Source organism: Echinops telfairi, unplaced genomic scaffold (assembly GCF_000313985.2).
Source record: "Echinops telfairi isolate 266 unplaced genomic scaffold, ASM31398v2 ScPeMD7_7424;HRSCAF=8462, whole genome shotgun sequence".
In the NCBI taxonomy this organism is placed as follows: domain Eukaryota; kingdom Metazoa; phylum Chordata; class Mammalia; order Afrosoricida; family Tenrecidae; genus Echinops; species Echinops telfairi.
In genome coordinates, this window is record NW_022111324.1 from 1820114 (window position 1) to 1833421 (window position 13308).

Below are 13308 nucleotides of genomic sequence, written 5' to 3' on the forward strand. Positions count from 1 at the left end.
AGGGAGTAGCTATGAAATAAGGACCCCGGAGTGCCACCATTGATTTCCTGAATCGATGGGAGCAAACTACCCCGAGATTCAGTTCATTCACAGATGAGATTGTTCAGACAGAAGACCAGGAGGGTCAGGAGAGAGTGATGTTCTGGTATGCATCTTAGGAGACAGACAAATGATGGCGCTGCAGCTCTGTCCTTGAGGGGTGAGCAGCAGCAAGGAGAACGGGCCTTTGCATTCGTCACTACTGAAATGTAACCCGTCTAGTCCACACCTATCCCAGGGGTAGCGCCTGAAGCTGCAGACTTGCATGGTCTTCTCAAGGTCAGTAGGTGGTAGGCAGCTGAGCAAGGTCCAAACCCAGTTTCCTTGACACCGGTGACCATTTTCACTTCTGTGTTTATGGTTGTATTGTGTTATAAAGGAAAGTGACTTATATATTAAGCACATTTCCAACTCATCGAGAAATAACCCAGAACTGGTTAATAACTAGTTCTCTGAAAGAGCCAGGCATTTGGAAGTATGAAATGATGTCTTTTTCGGCTGAATCACAATGTACTTATCTTATCACCTTAGGATCAGGTGAACTGCTATGATTCAACTGTGTGGTTACTAAGAACTTAAAACTCACTGCTATTGAGTTGACCTCAACTCAGAGAGACCCTGTCGGACAGGGTAGAATTACTCCTGTGAGCTTCTGAGACTGTCGCTTTTAACCATGACATGGTAAAGGCTGGTGGTTTGAATTGCACACCTTTCGGTTAGCAGACGGTGTAACTGCTGCGCCACCAGGGTTATTCGTAACGGAAATGCAAAATCCACCACCAGTCACCAGCCAGGAAATGGAAGGAAGAGCAACAGTCCTGTGAGAAAGATAAAGCCCGATTGAAGTGACAGTGAGAGTGTGTGGACTTGTCAAGGAAGCTCCCAGAAATAAGCCCGGGTGCGGCAGTCACCACGCACGAACGTAGCTTTTCTCTCTGTGGCTTTGTTCCCACCCACCAAGTGAAATAGCCGGTCATTCAGTCCTTAACAAATGGGGCCTTTTTGTTTTCTTTTAAAAATACTGCAGGGACTGGGGGAGGAGACTTTTACGATAGAAGAGATGTGAGCAAAAGGCTAATTCATAAAATGGGAAAGTTGAGCTAAAATCTTGCAAACAAGCCCTTTTAGAGTACATCAGGGGCCCTGCTCTACTCTAGCGACCTAATAAACACGGGGCTCTCTGCTCTGATAAAACCATCGCCAGCTTCAAGGAGGACTCTTGCTGGCCCTTCCTTATTTTTAAGCCTCAACTCTCCTTTGGAGACTAAATATCCTTTACCGTCTAGATTGTTATAAATAATGCAGCAGCAGACGATTCCCTGGAGGAAAGTCAAGTTTTAGCTCTCTGAGACCTGCAAACTAGCACAGGCTTCCATTGTCCCTGCTTCCATTTCCCACCTCTCCTTGCTTGTTCTGTATACTTGGCAGTCCATTCATGAATGTCTTGTGGCATGACTCGGCAGATCACATTCATGAATGGAACAGAATAGACTTCTCAAGGGGCATTGATGTCTTCCGCTCTGCTAACAGCGAGGCAGGTGGAAGTAGCAACCACTCACCAGAAGGTGGCGTGCAAAAAGATGGTACCAAGTTTTGCAGTTACGGTTAGCTTCCCAGGTCTGAAGAATTATCCGCAGAACATTTATATCTACAATGTGTTTCTACTAAACATACTGATGTGTTTCAGTAGGAAAAGGATGGGTCCACAGTTGAGCCCTGAGGACCTACTGGAGTCAGAATCCAGTTTACTGGCCAACAGCCCTGATTGTGACTCTGGCCTCTAGGTCTTGCTGTAAGTCATAGACAGAAGCAGAAATGGAGCCTCAGGTTCCTGAGAGCTCTTTCCAGCTACCAATCCATAAGTAAATTTCCGTCATGTACTCTTCAAGCTCAATCCTTGGGCCTTCTTTTCAAGAGGGTGGGGTAAACATAATAAATGCTCCTTCTTCCTCTTCTGCGCAGTGCAAAAGACATGAAGCATCGACTAGGCGTCTTGCTGCAGAAGTCTGATTCCTGTGAGCACAATTCTTCCCACAAGAAGGACAAAGTTGTCATTTGCCAAAGGTAAAAGAGAAACCCTCCGGTGTTAGCGATATTATTATGGTGGAGCTATTCCAGAGGAGGAAAGGATGTTAAACCGCTAGTTGAGTCAGACCAAGGTCAAGGAGTCCTCTATTTTCATGGACATTAGAATTGAATTAGACATTTCCATATATTTAGTGCAAAGGGCATCCTATTCTATAAAAGTGCTCATAAGAATGAAAATAAAATTGCGCTTTGTATTTAGGATTGTTCATTTCTTCTCCTAATTTTTATCATGATCTTTAAGTCATTCTTTTTTGTAATTCTTCTAGGGTGAGCCAAGAAGAGCTCAAGAAATGGGCTGAATCCTTGGAAAATCTGATTAGCCATGAATGTAAGTCTGACAGCTTCCCACTGCTCCCCCACTCCACCCGACTACATCCTCACTGTCAAGGTTAAGATAAGGGCACTCTGGGTAGGACAAAACCTTTCATCCTATGCTGGCCCTAAAACAATAACTGCAGAAAGACCTGTGTTCCTTCTGACTATAGACTCAGGTGTGCACTTATTTTCAGTAGGCTTTAGCACCGGTTCTCAAGTTGTGGGTCGCGACCCTTTGGGGGTCAAGCGACCCTTTCACAGGGGTCGCCTGATTCATAACAGTAGCAAAATGACAGTTATGAAGTAGCAATGAAAATAATGTTATGGTTGGCGGGTCACCACAACATGAGGAACTGTAGTAAAGGATTGCAACATCAGGAAGGTTGAGAACCACTGCTTTAGAGCCTTGTGATATAACCTGGGAAGGCTGACCATGTAGGAAACTGTCTCTCTTGCCACATAAAAAGAGAAGAAATACAGAAATATTGAAATCTTCTCGCAGAGTCAACCTCAATGTTTCTTTCTCAAACCCACTTAATTGGAAGTTTTTTAGGCATTTCAGAAGCAAAACACTTTTATTAAAAGTGTTCATTGCTTCTTGAAAGAGGCTTCTTATCTTGAGCAAGAACTACTAAGTACAGTTGGGATTCAGTAGATATCAGATGCATATCAAGGTTACCTGATCCCAAGTAGCCCCAGAGTAGCTGGGAAAGTCTTAGTTTCTCAGCACTTTAGTTTTTTTCTGAAACATCATATTCAAGAGGCTACGGTCAATGTGATGATAACTGTGGTTCCTTCTCCTATGTCACAGGTGGACTGACAGCTTTCAAAGCTTTCTTGAAGTCGGAATACAGTGAGGAGAATATTGATTTTTGGATCAGTTGTGAGGAGTACAAGAAGATCAAATCAGCAGCCAAGCTTAGTCCCAAGGCCAAAAAGATCTACAATGAATTCATCTCAGTCCAGGCAACCAAAGAGGTGGGCTTCCTGGCAGAGAGCTCCCTGGGCCTTATTGAAACTTTCTATTTGCAGTAACCAATGGGATTGGGTCTTTCGATCTTGTGAAAGGAAAGGGATTCCTAGTCGAGCAGGCCATTGTATTCTTGACCATTCCCAATGAGCCAGTAAAGAAAAAGTTCTTTCAGCTAGATGACTAGTTGAGCATGCTGGATGAAATATTTTTGGTGACCCTTCCCAGTTTGTGAGTGAGAACAGAAAATACTGAGCTACTCACTCCTCTTTCATATGGGCCAGGGAGAAGTCTGAATGCATGTTTTCCCTTTTCTGGGGCAGGGGTTGGTTGCCCAGTCATTGCTCGGTAGGAAGCATGAAGCCTCCCAGCTCAGGAGGATGAGTTGTGTAAATGGCCTTTGTTCTTCAGGTGAACCTGGATGCTTGCACTAGGGAAGAGACAAGTCGGAACATGCTGGAGCCTACCATAACCTGCTTTGACGAGGCCCAGAAGAAGATCTTCAACTTGATGGAGAAGGATTCATACCGCCGCTTCCTCAAGTCCCAATTCTATCTTGATTTGATCAACCCTTCCAGCTGTGGGTCAGAGAAGCAGAAAGGAGCCAAGAGTTCTGCAGACTGTGCTTCTCTGGTCCCCCAGTGTGCCTAATCCCACTGGGAGGTGGATGGCGGAAATACCAAGACTTGGCTCTGGAAAACTGAGGCCGCATATTGATCTGTATTAAGCACCAATGCTTTAACCATGTTGTAGCCTAGTCTCCATGCTGCCCAGCATGTGCGAGCCACTCTCATGTAGAAACTAGATTCCATTTTGATGTGTTGGTGTTCATTGGGACAGGACAACATTCCAGTCCAATTTCCCCCAATTTTTTTAGGGTGCCATTGGAGCAAGTTTCCAAATATTGGCCTTGTAGGTCTGACTTTTCAAAGATCATTGGGTCTGACTTTTCAAAGATCATTGGGAGGGCTCTCAGCCACCAGTGTGACCTCAGGGTGGTCGGTTGGTACACGTCACGTGACATGCAGACATATGTACTTGTATTCTGTTAGCCAGCACTTTCTATAAGCTTCACATGAGGTTGATTTATGTATATATCTATGTGCGTGTATACTTCTGCAAGATGGCAAAGACCCTAGGTGCTCATAACTATAGTGTATGCACATCCTCACATGCATGTTTTGATCCCTGGTCCTTCATTTGCAATGGAACAGGGCAAACTGCATTCAACACCAGGCAGACCAAGGACGGAATGCTGCTTTGTGGACAGTTGATTCTGTAAAACTCTGTGTGTCTTGCTAGAGAGACATCCACGTTCTTTACACTTAATTTAACTACTGACGACTTCCAAGTTGGGCAGTATTCTAGGGGGCAAATATCATAAAGAAGCGTACCTGATTCCTGCCTGAGATTGGTATTATCACTAATGGCACTTTTGAGTCCTGGAGCTGTTGGCCTTACTGCCTTTGCCTGGGTGCTTAGTTTAAGAGGACCAGTAGCTGGGCTTGGTATGAAGTTGGGTGGGTGGGATATTTGATCTCAATGAAGAAATGGAGCCAGGGCCTTGGCGGCGCTAGCTATCCTATGATGCTGGCTGAGCAAGGGCATGGGATTTTGAAGTGACTATTCCGACCCTCTGTTTATTGCTTCTCCTAGTCAAGGCGCTCTCCTCACTTTGTTTCTCCTGAGAACCGTAGCCATCAAATACGGTTCCTTAGGTCATTGCTCTCTTCGTTGTTTTTCCGTAATGACCCTCAGCTATTGGTCAACCCTTAGAAACCAGCAGCTGGCGAGAGATTATATTTTAAAGGGGAAACATGTTTTCACAAACTGAAAAGCTATCGTGCGTTTTCTCTTTTGAGGCAGAACGCTGACCATTCCATTTCAAACTTTAGGGTGAACAGAGACTGAGGTATTTCCTTCTGCACCCCGAGATTAAAATGAGAGCATATGGGAGGGACCCACTGTTAGAACTACTGCTTGGAACTTTTCAAGGCTGACGAAATACTTGAAATTTGCTCATTTGTGTTATTTATGATGTCTTGTATAATATTTTTATCATTGTGTTGTTTTATAAATGGAGGTGCAGGATATTACCTGAATTTGTAATGAATGGCCAGGAAGTAATTTTTTCTCATTCTTCTAAAACTACTACCTTTGGAAGCGCATACACAGACCCACACACACTGCACCAGTTTCTCAAGTGTAAGTCATAAGCTTAGCACCTTAGTGGCTTTTAAGTCAATATCTGGAGTGCAAAATGAAGACACTAGAGTGTGTGTGTAAAAGTCCACCATTTTAAAGATACAGGTTTTCTCAATTGTACCTTTCTATTTTTCTGGAATCTTGCTCTCAATGTCCCTAGAGTTCTTTTCCATAGACGTAGTCCACAATTCTGTCTCTCATTGACTGCAGGATGTAAAATATGTCACTCTTTTGGCCTGGTCCTCTTACAACTATCACAACCTTCACCTTGTACCTGTGCTCACAGATGGCTGTTGCACACCGGGACTGGGGAGGTCATTCTGAATGAGAAGTAAATTATTTTATGTAATACATGTTCAAGTGTGTTTTTCAATTGTATCTTCTTGTTAGATCGTCACTGGTTGGCATGGTGAGATTACCTGTTCATGGTCCATGGACAGATTGGCCCTTCCATATGCATGCCTGTTTCTATCATTCGCTTTATAGGCCTCTAAGGTGATACTCCCCATGAGGCACACACATCTTAATGGTAAGGGTAAATAAATACATCATACAAAAATATCTGCTTGCAAATACATGAATGACCTGTGGAGACATGTTCTGAAAAGCAAAGCAGCATGGTGTTGGTGACTTTAGAAAATGGCTCACCCAGTCTTCTAACTCTCCCATGCCATTTCTGTCAGGAGCATAAAATACAGACTGCATTGGATCCTGCAGCAATCTGGGACTTAGCAAAAAACCCATGTACAACTTTTGTTTCCCCCCAAATGTAACTACTAATGGCTTACTGATGTCCAAACCTTTACAGATAACATGAAGTTTATTAACATATATTATAGTGTAGGCTGCACACTGAGGGCATAGTGAGCTAAGAGGTGCTGGGCTGCTAACTGCAAGGTCAGTTATGTAAAACTTCCAGCTACTCCACGGGAGAAAGATGAGGCTGTCTGCTCCAGTAAAGCTTTAACTGTTTCTGAAACCCCAAGGAGCAATGCTTCTCGATACTGTAGGATCCAAATATGAATTTCAATCAACAGTGAGTTTGGTTTGGTTTCTGTTGTATACACTGTAGCCACCTAACAGCTACATTTGTGGTATGAGAAAAAAGAGGTAAATAATAAAATGTGCAAGTCCTTTGTGCCTGCTAGAGCCCTGGTGGCATAGTGATTATGTGTTGGGCTGCTAACTACAAGGTCAGCAGTTCAAAATCACCAGCTACTACATGGGAGAGAGATGTGGCTTTCTGCTGCCACAAAGAGTTGCAGTGTCCAAGTCCTTCCTCAACACAAGAACACTTTGTTCTAACCATCCAGCATTCTGTGATGCTCACCTTCCCAACACGATCGCTGAAGACAATATGGGTGCATAAGCAAATGTGGTGAAGAAAGCTGATGGTGCCCACCTATTAAAAGATATAGCATCGTGATAATAGTCCTATGAGCCCCTAATAACGATAAAAAAAAAAAATAGCATCTGGGGTCTTAAAGGCTTGAAGATAAACAGGCGGCCATTTAGCTGAGAAGCAACAAAGCCCACATGGAAGAAGCACACCAGCCTGTGTGATCATGAGGTGTCAATGGGATCAGATATCAGGCATCTAAGACCCAGAATAAAACCACACCCAAGGTGAATGGGGTGGAGTGGGGCATGGAGTGGAGACCCAATACCCATCTGTATATAATTGGACATCCCCACAGAGGGGTCACAGGGAATTGATGAGCCAGCCATGGTGCAGTATAGCACCGATGAAACACACAACTTTCCTCTAGCTCTTTGGTGCTTCCTTCCCCCCACCATCATGACCTCAATTCTCCCTAACAAATCAGATTAGACCAGAGCATGCACACTGTTGCAGATAAGAGCCCGCAACACAGAGAATCCAGGATAGATAAACCCCTCAGTGCCAAGAAGAAGAGCAGAGATACAAGGAGGATTAGGGGAGGGTGGGGGGAGAAAGTGGGAATCAATCCCAAGGATCAATCTAGAACCCTCTCCCAGGGGGGACGAATAATGGAAAAGTGGGTGAGGGGCGATGGAGGATGATGTAAGATATGGAAAAAGCAATCTATGAATTATCAAGGGTTCGTGAGGGACGGTGGGTGGGGGAGGGAGGGGAAAGAAATGGGGAGCTTATATCAGGGGCTCAAGTGGGAAGACAATGCTTTGAAAATGATTATGGTGGCATATGTACAAATGTGCTTGACACAATGGAGGAATGTATGGATTGTGATAAGAGATGTAAGAGTCCCCAAAAAAGTATTGAGAGAAAAAAAAGAGTTGCAGTGTCAGAAAGCCACAGGGGCAGTTCTACCTTGACATGTAGGGTTGCTCTGAGTCAGAATCAACTCAATGGCACTGGGTTTGGTTTTTGATTTGGGCTTAGCTGTAGTGAGAGCTCCAAGGTTTCCTTCTCTTTTCCCACAATAGGCCTTTGGATTCACTTACCTTGAAGTGGTGGTCAACCACAGCTTCAGACCTCAATCTACTGTACATGCCAAATCAGTGAATATCATGACTTTTCTTTGCTCCTGGGATTCCCTGCCACCATCACTAGAGGCACTTTGTATAGATTCCATGTTTGTATTCAAGGTTATAGTATTGCAATCCATGCAATGAAAAATGCATGTCAACCAAAAGAGAGGTGAACTGAATAACTTCACATGGCATTTAAAAATAAATTCAAATCTCACATCTGGAAGGTATGCTAAACAAAAATTGTAGGGAACCTAGGGGGACAATGGACCAGATTTTATGTTCCTGGGTAGACACTACGAATATGTTTCTAGCCAAGCATCATGCCATAGACTAAGCACCATGGTGACCTTGCACACTGATCTTGCAGGCAGCATGGAACAACCCAGGTTAACAAAAGACTAAACATAAAGGCCCAACATAATGAATTGAGACCTGCCTAGAAGTTGCCTGCACCCTTGGACTGAGGACTGGGGTACTCAGGAGAGGAATCATAGAGTGGCCACCATGAGACTATGAAAGAGGCAGTCATTGGACCTTGGGGGGAACCCCCAGCTTGGTGGGTGTCCAATGAAAAGGGACCCAGAATCACCGTATATTTAGTACTTCGATGATCCCCTTATAGTGACACACAGTGTGGTAGTTACATAATTTCATGTCAACTTCATACATACAGTGTAAAGGTAAAGTCTAGCCTGTCAGTCAGGTTATAGCCTGATGGTGCCTCTGTGTGGGTATAGCCTTCTCAAAAGGAGGGTCCTGGGAACCTCCCCACTCTCTCTCTGCCTTCACCTTCCTGTTGATGAACTGTGGGGAGACCTATGCCAGCCCTGTGATTCTCCCACCATCCTTGGATCCACAAGACTTTTCCCCTACTGGCTTGTGATTTTCCTGCATTCTGCTTCATTACAAGTGGCTGCATGAGTCTGAGGAGGGACTTATGGATTAGTTTCAGACTTGAGGACCTGAGTTGGACTGGGCTGGAATGTCTTCCTGAGATACAATTACTGCTTGATATAAAGTACTTTCTTACACATATATTTGTTTCTCTAGTCAACCCCTGCCTAAAAGGGATCTGCACTGGAAGACTCAATCCAGGAAGTCCCGTGTCGTGTCCCCCACCCCCCCCACCCCCCGGCCCGGCACCAATCTCCACACTTGGGATAAACACAGCTCATTCAAAAGGGAGGTCAAACTGTGCATGACAACAACTCATGGGTTGTTGCTCATGGTGTAACTACTCACACAGACTTCTCATACCAACAGTGCCCAGAGTGCTGTGCCATTGGACAAATTGATGATGTTATGAGTGCAATTGCCTTATAGCACAGGGGGATCATTGACAATGCTTTATTTGTTTATTTTATGGGTTTTGGTTTTCCTGTCTTTGCTTTGTTTGCTTGTTTGCTGGTAGGTTTGGTGGTGGTGGTGGTGTAGTTGGTGTTATAGGGTTTTGATTTTTTCATAATATGACTGCCAAAGGAAACCTGAGTTGTGCACATCCCATGGACAAGCAACGGATTCTGAGCTCCCACTTAACTCTAGCCCCAATCAAAGAACAGTTAGTTCTTATTACATGGCCTGCTTGATATTCACCTTCCGGAAATGATCACTGAAGATAAGGGTGCTACAGAAAAGTGCGGTAAAGAAAGCAGATGGCATCCAGCTATCAATCAGAATAGTATCTGGGGTCTTAAAGGCTTGTATTTAAATGAGCAGCATGTAAGTATGGAGTCAAGTAAGTCCACATGGAGGAAACACACTAGCTTGTGTAATCCAAAGATGACAATCACAAAATCCAAATATGAGGAAGGAAAAAATATCAGAGCTTAAATTGTGAACACTCAATTTGTAGAAGGTCAGTGGGAGCCCAAAATCCACCTTCAGAGTAGCTAGTTAGATTAAGCCACTGCAGATCCCTTCTAACCATAGGCAAGTATCTCAAACAGCTTTACAATCAGATAGAAATCATTGTAATCTTGAATATCCTGGACTGAACTTGAAAGTTGGTCAGTTGACCTCCCTGCTGACCCAACCTGAATTTGTTCTAGGTGCAATTATTTCGTGCTTGTTCCATGACAAAAATGTCTTCCCTGGTGTTTTAAGTATTGATGGTGGTCTTTCCTTTCTTACTCTTATTTGTATTTTTATCTTTATATTGTTATTATTTTATCCTTATCACATTAATAAATAAATATAAAATAAATTCAAAAATGAGTTAACCCATGTTGTTCAAGGGGCTTAAATTGTGTCTTCTTTTGTTCCTGACCCTCTCAATAAAGGACTGTGGCGTCCTCACTTCCAGACTTGCTAAGCAGATTTAGTGATTGACTTGCAGGTCTCAATAGGTTTTCAAGAGTTGAAGTTCACCGTGGAGGGTTCTAGATGCAGCTGGCTTCCTGACTGAGAGATGATGAGCAAGTGGAGAGGGAAGAGGCGGAGGAGAAGACAGAACCTGTACTCCTAACTGCTCAAACACTCTCCCTTTGGCTAAGTTTCTTCCTTGGGGGTGGGGATCACAGATCTGCAATCATGGCTGCTGTGTCTATTTTGTCATGGAATTCTGGCTCCCTGAATTCGTCCCTTCTTGTTTTAAGTGTCATGTTTACAAAGTATTAGGGACAAAGTGTTAAAAACATGTTTAAGTTATAGATTGTCTTAAGAATCTAATGTGTAAAAATAATGAACACCTCCTGAGAAATATACAAAACCATCCCAATTTCTCCTAAATGTTGTTGGGTGTGTTTGAGTAGATGTCCCCTCATAGTGACACCATGGGACGTGTACAATTGTCCCATGGGGTCTTCTTTACGGAAGCAGAGTGCCATGTCTTTTGTCAGCAGAGCTGCTAGGTGAGTGCCAATCCCCAAGCTTCAGGTAGCTGCAGAGAACGTAATTGTTTGTGTCACCAAGGTTAATACAAAGCTTTTACAACCCACAGACAGCCCCATATGTGAGAATGTCACATTGCAGATACATCAGAGTATAACAGAGACGTGTGCAGCTGATGTCCCCTGGATGTAATAGCTTCTGCCTGCTTTTACATGCATATGATAGCATCTCCTAAGGATTTCAGGGAAATTCTAAGTTACTACAGCTTCTAAGCAGTGCTCTTTAATATCAAATATGTACTGACTTTCTAAAGGTGATAGGTTCAAGAACCATGTTTTTAAATCATTGTTGTTTCATATGGACCTTACTATGTATCAAAGATTCGCCCTGGGACAGAGTGGGCTATGCGTTAGACAGACCGCCTCAAAGCCAGCTGTTCCAATTCACCAGAAACTCATCGGGAGAAAGATGAGGTTTTCTGTTCCTTGAAAGGTTTACAGCTTTGGACAACCACAGAAGCATGCCCTATATGGTTTCTCTGAGTCAGAGTGAGAGTTGAGTTAAACCTAGTGCAATGTGTTGTTTCATGATGTCTGGATTGCTGCTTCCATGAGCGTTGATAGCGGACAGAAGCAAGACAAAACCTTTGGTTTCAATAGTTTCTCCATTTCTCAGGATGTTGCGTATTGGTCCAGTTGTGAAAATTTTTGTGTTCTTTATATTGAGTTGTGAAGGCTGAAACACTTGATCTTCATCAGCAAGTGCTTCAATTCTTCCTCACTTCCAGCAAGCAAGGCTGTATCATCCGAATGTTACACATTGTTAACAATCCTTCCTCCACTCCTGATTCCATGCTCTTCTACATAAATACCTGATTATCTTCTTAGAGTACGGATTTTAACAAGCATGGTAAGAAGATACAACTCTGGCACACTCATTTCTTAATTTTAAACCATGCAGCATTCTCTTGTTCTGTTCACATAACTGTCTCTTGACCCAGGTTCCACATGAGCACAACTGAGAGTTATAGAATTTCCATTATGCTCAAGACTATCTGTGCTTTGGTCCACACAGTTTATATTAATAGCAGTTTGAAAACCATAACTAGAGATGGTTGGAGTTTACTACACAACCCAACATTCCACAAACAGTCAATGTTGGAATTAACAATGTTAAACTCTGTTAAAAGTACTTCGATATTTTTGAACAGTTTTATTGGAGTATAATTCACAAATCATGCAATTCAATAGTTTGATCACATCAAGAACATTTTCTTCATTCTTGTACTTATCATTATTAGCATATCCTTTCCCCCCACTTTCTCCCACCTTACCCACAAAGAACTATTAATCCAGTTACTGTCTCTATAGATTTACCTATCCTGGGTTTCATATACAGAAAAATATGTTTAAAAACCGACAACAACAATGAAAACAAAGGAAAAGGTCAACAGAAAGCAAAGCAGAAAATATTAAAAACGAAAACAAATTTAAAATGACCCAAAAGGGAAATCAAATGATAAGGTGTTAAATTTTAATCTAGCTTCACCTGCAATAATCCACTTTCCAATACATTCTGCATGAGAGTAAAGCTATTCGCATCTTTGGTGCAGGATCAGAGGGGATTCATGTGTATTTCCCCTTCATTTTTTTAAAAACCAAAACAACTTTTAAATGGGTGAAAAGGGGCATTAAATGATAAGATATTATATTTTAACCTAAGTATATTTGCCATAATCTTTACAACATGCTCTGTCTTGTTTACAACAAGGCTATTCACATCCCTCAACTATGGTTAGAGGGGATTCACTGGAGGCTGCATCCATGTGGGGACATTGCAAATGGATTTTGGTCTTCCGCTCACATCCACAGCCCTCTGTGAACCAGGCATTTACAATTTAAGCTTTGATACCGTGCCCTCATGCAGATTTGGATTTCATCTTTTACAATCCTTGGATCACACAGGCTGGTGTGATTCTTTCATGTGGACGTGTTGAAACCTCATTTAGATGGCTGCATGTTTAAGACCCCAGATGCTATTCCCTCTGATAGCCAGCAGCACCATTTTTCTTTCTTTTCTTTCCACACTTTCCTATAGCGCCCTTATCTTTAGTGATCTCTTTGTGAGGATGAGCATCAAGCAAGCCATGTCATAAGAGGTAATTGTTCTTAGAGTGAGGCTAGAATTAAGTGTGAGCCCCAAATCTAATCATATATCTATGGTTGTGTCTGTCTCTGGTTCACCTTAGAGACATCATTGGCATTTTATATTAGGGAATATTATCAATAATCCTCCAGGGGCATACGGTAATTCTATTTATATTGTCATTAATTTAGTCATTGGTATCGAGTTTGAAAAACTGTCGAGAAAAGGAAATTAGACAAGTG

At 42.8% G+C, this 13308-nt stretch overlaps 1 protein-coding gene across 1 annotated transcript in view; it reads left to right on the top strand.

Annotated features, from left to right (window-relative positions):
- Positions 1-5970, top strand: part of RGS4 (regulator of G protein signaling 4) — a 7202-nt gene extending 1232 nt beyond the window's left edge. The window contains exons 2-5 of the mRNA XM_004706768.2: positions 2002-2103; positions 2394-2455; positions 3254-3420; positions 3824-5970. Coding sequence (XP_004706825.1) covers positions 2002-2103; positions 2394-2455; positions 3254-3420; positions 3824-4063 — 571 coding nt within the window. The 3' untranslated portion in view covers positions 4064-5970. The remainder of the gene's footprint in view (positions 1-2001; positions 2104-2393; positions 2456-3253; positions 3421-3823) is intronic.
- The last annotated feature ends 7338 nt before the right edge of the window (positions 5971-13308 follow it).